Below are 15,198 nucleotides of genomic sequence, written 5' to 3'. Positions count from 1 at the left end.
CTGAGGGCTGTACCCTTTATAATATTATATATTACACCCACTATTATATTAATTATAATATTAAATATTACACCTGAGGGCCGTACCCTTTATATCATAATATTATATATTACACCCACTATTATATTAATTATAATATATAATATTACACCTGAGGGCTGTACCCTGTATATCATAATATTATATATTACACCCACTATTATATTAATTATAATATTAAATATTACACCTGAGGGCTGTACCCTTTATAATATTATATATTATAAAGGGTAATATTATTTATTACACCCACTATTATATTAATTATAATATTAAATATTACACCTGAGGGCCGTACCCTTTATATCATAATATTATATATTACACCCACTATTATATTAATTACAATATTAAATATTACACCTGAGGGCCGTACCCTTTATATCATAATATTATATATTAATCCCACTATTATATTAATTACAATATTAAATATTACACCTGAGGGCTGTACCCTTTATAATATTATATATTATAAAGGGTAATATTATTTATTACACCCACTATTATATTAATTATAATATTAAATATTACACCTGAGGGCTGTACCCTTTATATCATAATATTATATATTTCACCTTCTCTTATATTAATTACAATATTAAATATTACACCTGAGGGCTGTACCCTTTATATCATAATATTATATATTACAACCACTCTTATATTAATTATAATATTAAATATTTCACTCTTCTATTAATTACAATATTAAATATTTCACTCTTATATTAATTACAATATTAAATATTTCACTCTTATATTAATTATAATATTAAATATTTCACTCTTCTATCAATTACAATATTAAATATTTCACTCTTATATTAATTATAATATTAAATATTTCACTTTTATATTAATTATAATATTAAACAGAGGTGGTAGTAACACGTTACACGTACTCCATTACATGTACTGAAGTAACTTTTTCCAATAAATTGTGCTTAAAGAAGTAGTTATGTATAATACTTTTCATTCTGACTCGAGTACATTTACGATTTAAGAAATGTACTTATACTCCGTTACATTAGACTACACACTTAGCGCTACCTTTATTTAATTTATTAAATTATTTTTAGTCACTGCGCACAGCTTGTACGACATCAGCTGCTCCAACACACGTTTATAAGACAATCAGCAGAACTTACACACATTATACAATCAGCAATCAGCAGTACTTACACACATTATACAATCAGCAATCAGCAGTACTTACACACATTGTTAACACAGTAGCATTTAGCATTAGGAGCTAGAGAGAGAGCATAGAGGGAGCTAGCGTCAGCTGACTGAGCTTCACGAATCAGAGGAATATTGCTACAGCGCTCGTCTCAACGAGGGAGAAGAGATTTCGGACGTTGCACCAGACTTTCAGTAAGCTCTCTACCTGCACCCTCTGGTCTCCGTCTCATGACGGAGTCGTAGCAACATTCTCTGTTTCATATTCTAACAACAGCGGAGAGACCTTCTTACTGCTTGCTTTATGTTATAAAATAAACTCTAAAAAGGTTGTTAGCTACAACCCACCCATTTCTTAGCCAACCCTGCACACATACGTACCTTTTGCAAATAAATGTACAGTTGCAGAGGAAATCACTGAGAGACAAAGTGTTGCCAGCTTTAGATGAGTTTGCAATGAATGTCTGTTGCACTGCTGATATTTCAGTAGTACATCCACACACGCAATTTTACTAGGCTCTGCTATTTGAGGCTCGTTTATATGTTGACTGGAAGTCAAAAGTCACCTTACTGAGTGATTCTTTAATATTCACCCTCTCAAACACACACACACACACACACACACACACACACACGCACACAAACAACAACAAACTGACTTTATTTGTCACACACACTGAGCAGTGAGCAATGAAATGGAGCCTCTGCATTTAACTCATCCCAACACCAGTGAGGACACACACTCACTCACACACTCACACACGCACTCACACACACACACACACACTCACACACACACACACACACGCGCACTCACACACATACACACACACACGCACCCACTCACTCACACACCCACTCACACACACTCACTCACTCACACACCCACTCACACACACTCACTCACACACACACACACTCACACACACACCCACTCACTCACACACCCACTCACACACACACACACGCACTCACATACACACACACACGCACTCACATACACACACACACGCACTCACTCACTCACACACCCACTCACACACACTCACTCACACACATACTCACACACACACACACACACACACACACACACACACACACACCCACTCACTCACACACCCACTCACACACACACACACGCACTCACTCACTCACACACACACACGTACACACACGTACACTCACACACACACACACATACACACACATACACTCACACACACACTATGAGCTACTCCTTTCGCCGGTGCTTTGGTCACTGTCTGCTGTGCGGTGATAGTGCTAACGACTGAGCCACCATGAGGCCCAGACGCACAGACACAGACACACAGACACAGACACACAGATGCACAGACACAGACACACAGACGCACAGACACAGACACACAGACACACAAACACAGACACACAGACGCACAGACACAGACACAGACACAGACACACACAAAGGTTCAGACACACACAAATGGACAAACATAAATAAAGACCAGGACTGTGTTAACTTTAAGGAGGTGACTTTGGGCCTAGGCGAATAATCAAATTTCATATTCAATTACAATTGTGGTTTCCAACAATTATGAAAACAAGATAATCGAGATAAAACAATACAATAAAATAAGAAACTATATATATATATATATATATATATAATACAATATACTATATATATCTGTTAGCTGGTAATTACCATTTTTTGCCCAGTAAAATTCATAAAAAAATGATAAACTAAAAACTTGCCGGTTAAAATGTTTGGTAATAATGCCCAAAACGTAGCTATAATGAAGGCTATCCCTAACCAGGGCATTAGTGTTTTGACAGTGAAACAGCCCATTAAGAGCTGCAAAGACACACTGGACACGTTTGCCTACAGGTTACAGATGTTTGGTAATAGCCTACATTTTAGTGGCTAATGTTGAGGTTTCGCTCAATCGTTACTGTACTGTTCGTTTTGCTCAATCTAATTTGAGGTCGTTGTCATTCTTTCATCAAGCTAGGTGTCCATTATTTTTTAATTATATTTAAAGTTCCAGAAAATCCACTGTTAAAAAGATACGTTTTTCCTTAAAGGCCAATCTCAGTTAACCTAGGGCCTTTAACTGAAGCTGTACACTGTCTTTTATAGAGGAAGCATTCGATTCAATTGTGTTTCTATCGGCTTTGTGGCATATTCCACAAGCTTTTTATTCTACAGGTTCTACAAGCAAGTCAGTGCATTCAGTAGGTTGTTTCAGAGTCATTAGGCTCTGTAAATGCATTGTGGCAACGATACAATGCATTGACATTAAAAAGAAAATGTACTTTTGAATACTTAAGTATTTTTAAAAGCAAGTACTCTAGTACTTTAACTCAAATGAAAATTTAATTGAACAACTTCCACTTGTACTGGAGTACCATTTGACCAGGAGTATCTATACTTTGACTCAAGTAACAGGGTTGTGTGCTTTGTCCACCTCTGAGTATATACTTTCTCAAAACCAGATGTCGTGAGGGCGGACTCAATCACGGGGCTCTAAATAGGGGAGTAAATCAAAGCTTAATAAGGGTGGAGACAGGTGAGGGAGATGATAAGGGTGGAGACAGGTGAGGGAGATGATAAGGGTGGAGACAGGTGAGGGAGATGATAAGGGTGGAGACAGGTGAGGGAGATGATAAGGGTGGAGACGGGTGAGGGAGATGATAAGGTGGAGACAGGTGAGGGAGATGATAAGGTGGAGACAGGTGAGGGAGATGATAGGGTGGAGACAGGTGAGGGAGATGATAGGGTGGAGACAGGTGAGGGAGATGATAAGGGTGGAGACAGGTGAGGGAGATGATAAGGTGGAGACAGGTGAGGGAGATGATAGGGTGGAGACAGGTGAGGGAGATGATAAGGGTGGAGACGGGTGAGGGAGATGATAAGGTGGAGACGGGTGAGGGAGATGATAAGGTGGAGACGGGTGAGGGAGATGATAAGGGTGGAGACGGGTGAGGGAGATGATAAGGTGGAGACGGGTGAGGGAGATGATAAGGGTGGAGACGGGTGAGGGAGATGATAGGGTGGAGACAGGTGAGGGAGATGATAAGGGTGGGGACAGGTGAGGGAGATGATAAGGGTGGAGACAGGTGAGGGAGATGATAGGGTGGAGACAGGTGAGGGAGATGATAGGGTGGAGACAGGTGAGGGAGATGATAGGGTGGAGACAGGTGAGGGAGATGATAAGGGTGGAAACAGGTGAGGGAGATGATAAGGGTGGAAACAGGTGAGGGAGATGATAAGGTGGAGACAGGTGAGGGAGATGATAAGGTGGAGACAGGTGAGGGAGATGATAGGGTGGAGACAGGTGAGGGAGATGATAGGGTGGAGACAGGTGAGGGAGATGATAAGGGTGGAGACAGGTGAGGGAGATGATAAGGTGGAGACAGGTGAGGGAGATGATAGGGTGGAGACGGGTGAGGGAGATGATAAGGTGGAGACGGGTGAGGGAGATGATAAGGTGGAGACGGGTGAGGGAGATGATAAGGGTGGAGACGGGTGAGGGAGATGATAAGGTGGAGACGGGTGAGGGAGATGATAAGGGTGGAGACAGGTGAGGGAGATGATAAGGGTGGAGACAGGTGAGGGAGATGATAGGGTGGAGACAGGTGAGGGAGATGATAAGGGTGGGGACAGGTGAGGGAGATGATAAGGGTGGAGACAGGTGAGGGAGATGATAGGGTGGAGACAGGTGAGGGAGATGATAGGGTGGAGACAGGTGAGGGAGATGATAGGGTGGAGACAGGTGAGGGAGATGATAAGGTGGAGACAGGTGAGGGAGATGATAGGGTGGAGACAGGTGAGGGAGATGATAGGGTGGAGACAGGTGAGGGAGATGATAAGGGTGGAAACAGGTGAGGGAGATGATAAGGGTGGAAACAGGTGAGGGAGATGATAAGGGTGGAGATAGGTGGGGGACATAATAGTTGATCAGGCCGATGATTAGTACATCGGCGACGCTGAACGCTGAATGATTGTTGTGGAGCGCTGCCGGCCTGGGGGGCGTCCCCGAGGGGGAGGAGAGGAGCAGTCTGTGTGGGAACTGTGGAACTCAGAGATGAGCGTGGAAGTCTAGGATGACGGAGAGGGGAACCCAGCACTGCTCGTCGGGACTGTACCCCTCCCAGTCCACCAGGTACTGCACGTGGCCCCGACGCCGTCTGGAGTCGAGGACAGCGCGCACCGTATGGGCAGGCGTGCCATCGATCTCCAGAGCCGGAAGAAGCATGTCCCGGGGTCCTTCGTCAGCCAGGGGACCGGGAATCACTGGCCTCAGGAGAGAGACATGAAAGGTAATTTGGTTGTAACTCTAACTTACAGGAGACTGGATTCACCCTCCGGAGGACCTTAAACCTGCTGGGTCGGCACCTATTGCACACCTGTCTGGCCAAGGAGGGGTCTCCTCTCTCTGTGGTCCTTCTCAAGATTTCTCCCATTTTCCCATTTCCCTTTTGGGTTTTTGGGGGGTTTTTTCTTGCCGCCATGAGGATTAAGTCAGGGGGTGCCGTCCTGTTTTGATTTTGACTGTTGTGGCCTGTAAAGCCCTTTGAGACTGTAAACAGTGATATTGGGCTCTAAATAAACTTGAAACATGAAACTTAAACTGCCCCACAGACCGGGGACTGAGTTCAGGGCAGGGCAGGTAGAGATGCCTCTCACAGTTCTCTCTTCTTCTCCCTGCCCTCTGCTTTTTGTCTGTTGCTTTTCTGTAAGTGACCCATTTTCCTCTGTCTGTGTCAGTGGTTGATGTCTGTGCCTCGCCGCATGGGTGTGGCTCCATCCTTAGGTCAGCGGCTTGACTGCTGTCCCTGGCCCTGCTCTCCCTGCGTGGACCTGCTCCTCCTGCTCCTCCTCCTCCCTCCACAGCCACTAGGGTTGCTACATTAATGCATCTATACACTATATTCTTTCTTTAGTTTGTTCAAGTCCTGGTGACCCACGAATGTTCTCTTTTACTCCCTCATCTTCTACATGTCTGTGTCTCATATGTTCGAGCATGAGTGCCTTGAATGTGAATGAATGTGGCTGCTATGCTCTCAGGTGTACCACCCCCCCCCCCCCCCCCCCATTATCTTCCTCATCATCGTCATCCCCCTCGTCCTGGCGGCTGCTGTGGCTTCGTGGCTGCTGTGTCCGTGTCCGTGTCCGTGTGTGTGTGTGTGTGTGTGTGTGTGTGTGTGGCTGGTCGCCTTCCTGTGCTGCTGTGTCCGTGTCGTCTGCCTCGGCTGAAATTGGGGTGGGAGGAGGTGAGGTCGTTACAATATCCTTTATATCATAATATTAAAGATTTCACCTACTCTCATATTCATTACTATATTAAATATTACACCTACTCTTATAATAATTATAATGTTAGAGCTCACATCCATTCTTATGTTAATTATGATTTGAGAGTTTTGAGAGTAGAGATGTACTCTGTTTTTAAGTGCAGGTCTGAATTTCAGTGGAACTTGAGCATGGTGTGTGTGTGTGTGTGTGCGTGTGTGTGTGTGTTAGGGCTGTCACGATATTAGATTTTCAGTATACGATTCTCGTGGCCAAAAGAATTCACAGTAACAGTGTTATCACAATATCTATAGAAGATCTGAACAGAACAATAACAATAATAATAATGCTATCAGTCAAATTCATCTTGAAATGTTTATTGTGTGTTTTGTCTTTTTTTTGGCAAATGAATTACACTCAGAACACGAGTGTAGTGAAGTGGAGAGTCTGTAACCATAACTGTACAAAGGAGTCTGAAAAGAACAATCCCACTACTTAATGGATAATGAAAAGGCAACCAGATGAACTGGACCCAGCAGACAAACAACACGCAACACATCCTTTAGTTCCTGTTGTAATGACTGGTTTCAGTTCCTGTTGTAATGACTGGTTGACACATGCATGTTTGGTATTTTGTAGGAGCGCTGTAGCGTGAGGCAAGCAGTGACCCGAGGTGATGTAATGTGCTGTTAAACCAATGTAAGGAAACTCTCTTAGGGAACTCTCTTAATGTGTTTTGGTTTTAACAACATTATTTGTTTTTTAGTTATTAATGTGCTTACTGAATGTACGTAGTCTGACGACTGTCTGCAAAGCTCATGATCTGTTGGGTAAACAACCTCGCATAGGCAGCGCATCGCTGTCTGTGGCTGAGAATCACTGGTGCAGAGCTTTTAATAGGAAGATTCGCTCTCGTTTTTAAGTATTCTGGTTTAATAGGAATATTCGCTCTAGTTTTTAAGTATTTTGGTTTAAAAGGAAGATTCGCTCTGGTTTTTAAGTATTCTGGTTTAATAGGAATATTCGCTCTCGTGTTTAAGTATTCTGGTTGTTGACGGCTGTATAACTGATCGGTCCGCTTGTTTTTTTTTTTTTTTTAAATGCGGTTTTTAATTCCTTATTTTCCCATTGAAAATGAATGGGGAAAGTTTAAGGTCTCAAGTGCTATGATGAGAGACTGTACACAGCGGCAGTCGATAGTTGGACTCTGTGGTCTTTTGCTCCGTGACCACACTTCAGCTGGAGACAGATCCAATATTTCTACAGTTAAGATTCAGTGATGCTGCGGCGCTATCACATTGGCATTTTCTTGTGGAAACGCATCTCTAGTTTACAACATTATCATATGTGTATTATTAACATGATATCAATATTTCATTTTTTAAATATTACGGTTATCGTCAGTGGTGGAATGTAACGAAGTACTTCGTTACTGTACTTAAGTACATTTTTCATGTATCTGTACTTTAAGTAGATTTAGTTGTGGGTACTTTTGACTTTTACTCCACTACATTTTACAGCAAGTATCTATACTTTCTACTCCACTACATTTCTACAATGCGTTGCGTTACACGTTACAGTCACATTGCGTTTTTTTGTTTGTTTGTTAGTTTTAAAGTAATCAATGGCAAGAGGGGAACTGGTCCACTGAACCAATCAAAGCAGGCAGGTAATTTTAGACCCTCCTTCAACTCGAGCGGGGCGCGCCTGCAGCAGCAGCATCATCATCATCAGCACTAACCGGTGATAAAACACCCACAATGGATTCGGGAGAGGCCACCGCGGAGATTCAGCCATTAGATATGCGCCACCCATGGCCTTATTTAAAAGAACTGTTTGAGATAACCGGTTCTAAAAATGATTCACGGAGATTCCGGTGCCATCTTTGTCTCCCTCGAAAACACGAGATATTAGCTTTCAAAAATTCGCCGTCAAATTTGAAGAAACATATTGAGGTAAATTAGGTTGCTTAACGCTACCTGACTTTTGCATGTTAAATTAATTTAGGTTAGTGAAGTCTTATGTAACCTTAGCAAGCCTCTTGTTTAAATGCACCGCTAGCAACAAGTAAACACGATTAAATTATTATAATCTAGCGTTAACTGGCAAGTAACACATGTATGTTGCTAACGCAGTGTAGTCTTGGTCGTGAGTGTTTGTTTGGATGCTAGATCCCGGGAACAGCGGTGGTTATGTTGCTTGTGTGGCTAGGGGCTCTTTAGCCCTGTGCTCCTTCAGAGTTAAGGTTTAAAACTAGTTGGTATTATAGAATGACAGGATTAACATCGTAGTAATTACTTTAAAGATACCTTTGTCTTAATTACACTAAAATGGAATTTAAAAGTCAGACTGTCAATCCTACTTGGCATGCTTATATTGAGCCAAACCAAATTTCCATCTCCTGTAAGAACAGTGGCCAAAGTATAAATTTTGTAATAGATAATATTTTGAAATCCTGTGTTTGGATCAGTGCCTATTCCTTTGTTAGGTGTGTGTAATGCCCCTTTTTTCAGGCAGACCACTTTGACTTGAATGTGTTTACTGCAGTCAGTATAACACAATGGTTTTGCATTGTGTTATATTGTGTTTGGTTTTATTTACAGTTAAATAAAAACTTCCAAAGGTATAATCAGTCCTCTTTCTTATTTTGCTTAATGGCATTTAACTCTGCAGGTCACCCCTGAAATTCTGATTCACAGAATCGTAAGTCCAAGTGTGAACTGTGTCACAGAGGGTCAACACAATAAAAACAATAACCTTTCAAATAACTGATAAGAGATTGTTTGCCAGTGTTATCAGTAGCATCATCTGCAACATTGTTAAGTAAAATGGCACAGTCCATACTATTGATGTATTAAACCAAATATACATACAGTAGGCACACTTAATGGTATTGTAGACCATTGCATTAGGGAATACATTCAGCAAGTACTTTTACTTTTAATACTTGAAGTATATTTAAAAGCAGATACTTACTTACTTTCACTCAAGTAAAAAGGTTAATGTGGTACTTTTACTAGAGTACATTTTTGTCTGTTTATTTATACTTGTACTTAAGTACAGTGTTTGAGTACTTCCTCCACCACTGGTTATCGTCAATACCGACACCCCTAGTGTGTGTGTGTGACCATAGCCTGTATTTTGCCTGTAATACCCTCTACTGGAGAATACAGAAACATTGCCACATTTCCCTCTGCTCAAAGAGGAATTCTGCATAACTTTATATCACACAGAGACTCGTTTTGGAACAGCAAGGTTTTAGTTTAACTGTGCTACAAATAAACGGGCTTTAGACCATATCATTCATATGTGTTAAATGCAGCAGGAATGAACTGAAAAGTAAATCTGGTCAGGTGAAGAACAATCCACAGGAATACTGAAAGAACAGAGCCAGTCGAGACATTTCTCTCACATTTCATAAGACTTATATGGTCTGATATATGATCCCTGGAACCCCCCCAAATTTCACACAAATCATTCACTACTGAGAGGAACAGATGTAGGAAATTAAAACCTTACTTCTCTGTATGTATTCTAAAAACTGTTAGGAACATGTTGTGATAAAAATGATTGTAATTTCAGTGTGTTGTGTCATACATAGCAAATGTGATCAATTCCAGTATGAAAGAGCGAAGACTCATATGATCATGAAGAGCCCTATCACCAAAGTCTGACAGACCGCTGGGCTGCAGCCGCGCTGACTTCCACCCTGTGCCTGCACGTTTACGCTGCAGGCCTGACGTTCTCCTGGAGGTAGCCTGGGTTGGTCACATTGCCAGGGGGCTCAAAAAAAGCCACTGTGATAAATGTGCCTTTTCCATCGGTGGCAAGGCCTGCCCCAAATCGCTCAGAAGACCTCCAGACCATCTGAGTGAAATTTCCTAGGAGTTATAGGAACATATAGGAATACTCTGAAGATCAAGTCTTTTACTGAGTGTAAATTAACTTCATGTGTGCATAACATGGCTTGTGTTCTGTCTATTAGCTGTAATGACTCTGTCGCTACCTGCTCCACTCTGAAAGCCAGGGGAAGAGAAATTGCACTTCGAACTTTCTTTGTACTGTGACTCAGCAACTGATGATCCTGCGATATGATAAAGTTGTAAATGAAAATAATGACAACTGTAATAACCTAATTCCCACAGACCTGTAACATGTGAAACTGGTTCTCATATTCTAAAACAGCAGCTGTCACAGAGTCAGAATCCTAACTCTAAACACCGTGCTAACTGGGTGGTGGAGAAAAGCAGTGGAGATTGACCTGTGGGTGGGTGCATGGTGGAGGTCTGCAGGCTGGACACGTTCTGTCCATAACCTTTGTCACTGCTCATCAGAGTGCGAACGCGGATGAGATGTTGTGCCCAGTCCTGAGCCTCCTGAGAGAGCGTAGGGCAGTGAGTGAGGGCTGCTTCTCTGTGCTTCTCTCGGCACTTGTTCTGGACATCCAGCAGAGAGCGATGGAACTCTGCCAAAGCCTCAGCTTCACGGCAGAGACGAACGAATGATGAGGAGAAGAGAGGGAGTGGAGTGGGTTAATGACAGGCAAACGAATATGAAATTCAGACTAGATGAGACAAGAGAGGAAATAAGGAGTTCACTCGCTGTAAGTTCAGAGTGAATTTTCTTTGCATAGAAAGGCATTGTCATTGAGTTTGTGGAAATATCTCACTGTCTGAGCTGTCGTGACTGCCCTCTGGTGGCCCTGAAGAAGAGTCTGCGATTGGTCGGACACCTGCAGCACCGCTGGAAGCTCCTGCTTTGTCGTCTGACCACAAACATAAATAAAAGGCATCATCATTAATGTTATATATCTTTCAGCTATACTGGTTTGATGGTATGGGTTCAAGATTTGCTGAATTTTCAGCTGCAACATCGTCTCCACGTTCACTCACGCTTGCCAGACCCCGGCTCTACGTGCGAACCCTTGGGCAAGACATTCTTCTCAAAGTAACCGGGATTGGTGATGTTGCCAGCCGGTAGATACTGGCCCACCACGATTACGGTTTCACCGTCCGTGGCCAAGCCAACTCCCAGCTCCCTGCTGTCTTTCCACACCACCTGAGTGAAATGACCTTGGAATGACAGTAGAGGACAACGTTAGCAAACTCACATGCCAAAACACAGGGTGTTCATTCGGGTGACAGATTTAGGAAAAGCGGTTGTCGGCTCAGACAGGAAGGGATCGTTTAAAGGTACTCAAAGGGTTAATCCCGAAACACAGCAGAGGTAAAAGTGGAGACACTAAGACAACAGACTGGGATCATATTTGTCTGCAGGAGAGCTGAGGAAGGTCACTCTTCATGAGATGTATTTTTGACACTTTTCCGAAAAAAGCGTCTTTGCGTTCCTTTCCCCAGCCAGAGGAAAATCCTTTGCATGAGCTGTCTGATTGGTCAGACTGAAAATGTGAGTTTCAGCTCCCTGATTGGCCAGAGCAGAGGTGTTTATACCAGTTCTGTGGTTGGACAAAAGTACCTGATACACTGTGGCGTGACTATTGTACAGATGAGGGCATTCTGTAACTGATGACACAGAGACTCTGCATATTCACCTGTGCCCGAGACAAAGCCAGGCTTGCTGAAGTTGTAGTCTTTAATTTCACTGTACCACTTATCCACAGCTTCACGCCCTATGCAAACACAGATAGATGGCACATTAAAAGAAGTTTTTAAAACAGCAAATATAAATCCATTACATGAAGAGTCATCAGGGTAACTGTCTGACCACTTGAACATGTTTGAAAGGCAGGAGAGAGTTTGTACATTCAAATGCAAGCAATTCGTAATATTTGAAATACATCTGCCATTCCAAACCAACAAGATAGTTGCTAATTGGCATTTAACCAATTGGCTAATCGGTCGGGGTGAAGTTGGCACTGACTGTGCTACCAAACGCATATTTTCCATTAACATAGATTCCTGAGCACACGTCGCATCCACATTGTGGCCTTTTACACGTACAGGAATGACATAGAGTGATGTTTAATTTAAAATGAGGCAGGGCTTTGTTTCATTTTACAAAATGCAGTGTTATCTTTCATTTGAAAGGAGACAGGGCTATATTTAATTTAAAATGAGGTAGGGTTATGTTTCTTTTAAAAACGAGGCTGGTTTATCTTTAACATAAAATGAGGTAGGGTTATGTTTCTTTTAAAAACGAGGCTGGTTTATCTTTAACATAAAATGAGGTAGGGTTATGTTTCATTTAAAACGAGGTTGGTTTATCTTTAAATGTTTTCTATATGACTTTCCTCACCAGTGGGGGTTTTAGGTGGGGAGCTCCAGGAGTAGAACAGGTTCTCTCCGTAGTTGCCCTTGCTGTGTTGCATAGCATTTGTGGACAGCAGATGCTCAGCCCACGCCTGTGCAGAGCGAGACAGTTGTGTGTTCATGGTCAGGGGCGGGGCCCCGTGAAGGGCCCGGTACTCGTTATGGGTCTGCAGAAACTCCTTCTCAAAGCTGCTGTCTGTAGACAGAGGAGCAGAGGAACAGGACTGCTTCAGAAGAATGCAGGAACAGCACAGTTTCATCATTACGGTGCAGAGAGGAAAACCTCACGATAACTATACAACCATGCTCCACAGCTCACCAAAGAGTTCATTGGTCTATTCAACTGTCCGTCATAACTGACTAAGGTGAAGGAAGCATTTCACTTTAAATTTGCATATTTTTTACAGATATGACTCAACACTATGACACTTTTCTACCTGTCACTTTAACACGGTCAGTGCTCATATATGTGAATATGTTTAGTCTTCTTCTCCCATCTCTGTCTCACTCACGTGTAGAACAGACAGACAGGTAAAAGACATATTTGTCCAATAGGTGAGAGGGTGTATAGACGGGCAGTAAGGGAACTGCTGGATAGGTAAAGCAGGTGAATATAAAACAGGCAAAGGATGTATCAGATCGAACAGGTGTGATACATCTGATTCACCTGAAGTCAGGTAAAAGATGTATGTCGTGGTTTTCACTGTCCAGTGGTGTGAACACAGTGACTGTCATACTGAATTGCAATGATGATCAAACAAAACGAAAAGAGGAAAACTCAGAAGAGGAGCTCTAGTATGAAGCGGATTCAGAGGAGACAGTGGATCCAAAGAAATCCGACTCGAGCTGAGCAGAGTGAGCGGAGAGGAGAGAGTAGACCAAACGAACTCACCCATCCTGTAAACCGGTGCCCTGTGGAACTGCAAAGCGATGGATTTACTGGTGTCTTTAAGCAGCCCTCACACAGTATGATCTCTCTTATCAGAATGATGGGTTTACAGAGAGAGCAGTTAAGTAGAGTCTGAGCCCTCCCCCACTCTACCTCCCGCTCTGGCCTTTAGACAAACATGGGTGGAGGGAAAAGGTGTAACCTAAAGAAACACTTAACGTGGCATTCTGCACATTTCTGTCCATTTGATTCTGGCTCAGACAGAGTTCCAAGGAAATTTTAGTTTACTGAGACCTTGTCATGAATGAACCTGTCTTTCTGCACGAACCCTAACCCTAACCCTAACCCTAAGCCTAACCCTAACCCTAACCCTGACCCTGACCCTAACCCCAACCCTAACCCTAACCCTGACCCTGACCCTAACCCTAACCCTAACCCACATGTTTTGACTGTGCCTGCACACACCTCATGTTTCTATTATGATCAATGAAAAAAATGTAAAATGAAGAATTAAGCTCAGCCTTTACCTATAGGTCTGTAGTGTCTTTATGTTTGTCTACTACCAGACAAAAGCCCATGTGACTGACCAATCACACACTCAGAGAAATTGACTGATACAGTCATATACATTAGAGAGGGTAATACAGCACAGTCAGGGCAGGGTGTAGTATGTTTAGGTTAGGACTGAAACAAACAAGTTTTGCAACATTTCACATTCAGAAGGATATCGAACTGTGGAGGTTGACAGTCTTGAAGTGGTTAAGAGAAAGAGGACATTAAACTGGCTTCTCACACACTCACACACTCACAAATGTATTCGAATTAAACAGCTGCCTCTTCACTAAAAGCTGATTTTAGAAAGCACTTTCTCTTTCACTTTGACTCTCTCAGAAAAATATCATCATGACATTTGACAAACAAAACTATCCAGAACTATGCACACCACAGTATTAACATACAGGTTCACAAAAGAATTTTCATTTTCTATTCACAGAAAAGAGTAAATAAAAAGATAAGAGCATTTCAAAGGTAGGACATGACCAGTTTACCAAGAACTCAACCAGAGGATGAGCCTTTTCTTTCACTCATTCTCTCAATGCCTTACTTATCAAGTTCATCTGTCATGTGACAACTGTGAAAACCGAAATCTCCTCTCCTGCTTCTCTGGAAACTGTGTAAGATGATCAGCTTATCAAACAGGTATTTCTCTTCTGTCTGTGTTACATGTATACAGAATATTGTCCCTCCACGGCTTCTGCTGAAGTCCACTGTCTGTGCTTGATTGATGCATGAAGATTGTTTGTAGTGCAGAGCTGAGTGAAAATTGTAGAGTGAAATGGGGAAAATGCAGAAATGCATGTGGAAGCTGATGATGATGGACACACAGTACCAGTCCACTGCTCTCCAGAGAAAATCAATTTAATGACTGTTCATAATGACATGCTATTAAGAGCTGCTGTTTTTATTTTCTAAGTTTATGGTGCGCCAGTTGACCTTCGGTGACCTGTGATGCTCTTACTTGTCAGCCTTGGTCTCATTAA

At 42.3% G+C, this 15,198-nt stretch overlaps 1 protein-coding gene across 1 annotated transcript; it reads right to left on the bottom strand.

Annotated features, from left to right (window-relative positions):
- Positions 1-5,285: 5,285 nt before the first annotated feature.
- On the bottom strand, positions 5,286-14,782 carry glipr2 (GLI pathogenesis-related 2). Its single transcript, XM_030780847.1, has 9 exons — positions 14,763-14,782; positions 12,755-12,957; positions 12,051-12,128; positions 11,392-11,571; positions 11,169-11,264; positions 10,761-10,979; positions 10,506-10,583; positions 10,227-10,380; positions 5,286-5,505 (listed from the first exon to the last, which is right to left on the bottom strand). The coding sequence occupies exons 1-9, from the start codon at positions 14,780-14,782 to the stop codon at positions 5,286-5,288; spliced, it is 1,248 nt and encodes a 415-aa protein (XP_030636707.1).
- Between the last annotated feature and the right edge of the window lie 416 nt (positions 14,783-15,198).

The sequence above is a fragment of the Chanos chanos genome, chromosome 1 (genome assembly GCF_902362185.1).
Source record: "Chanos chanos chromosome 1, fChaCha1.1, whole genome shotgun sequence".
In the NCBI taxonomy this organism is placed as follows: domain Eukaryota; kingdom Metazoa; phylum Chordata; class Actinopteri; order Gonorynchiformes; family Chanidae; genus Chanos; species Chanos chanos.
Note: the sequence above shows the minus strand (reverse complement) of the source record. Positions and strands in the feature narration are given on the sequence as shown.

What these genes read in the sequence shown, in the direction of transcription:
- glipr2 (XM_030780847.1), bottom strand. Translation starts at nt 14,782, where the DNA reads ATGACAGATGAACTTGATAA. An exon ending in ATGACAGATGAACTTGATAA is followed by an intron (nt 12,958 to 14,762) that starts GTAAGGCATTGA and finishes TACAGACAGCAG; the next exon opens with CTTTGAGAAGGAGTTTCTGC. An exon ending in TGGCTTTCAGAGTGGAGCAG is followed by an intron (nt 10,381 to 10,505) that starts GTAGCGACAGAG and finishes TATAACTCCTAG; the next exon opens with GAAATTTCACTCAGATGGTC.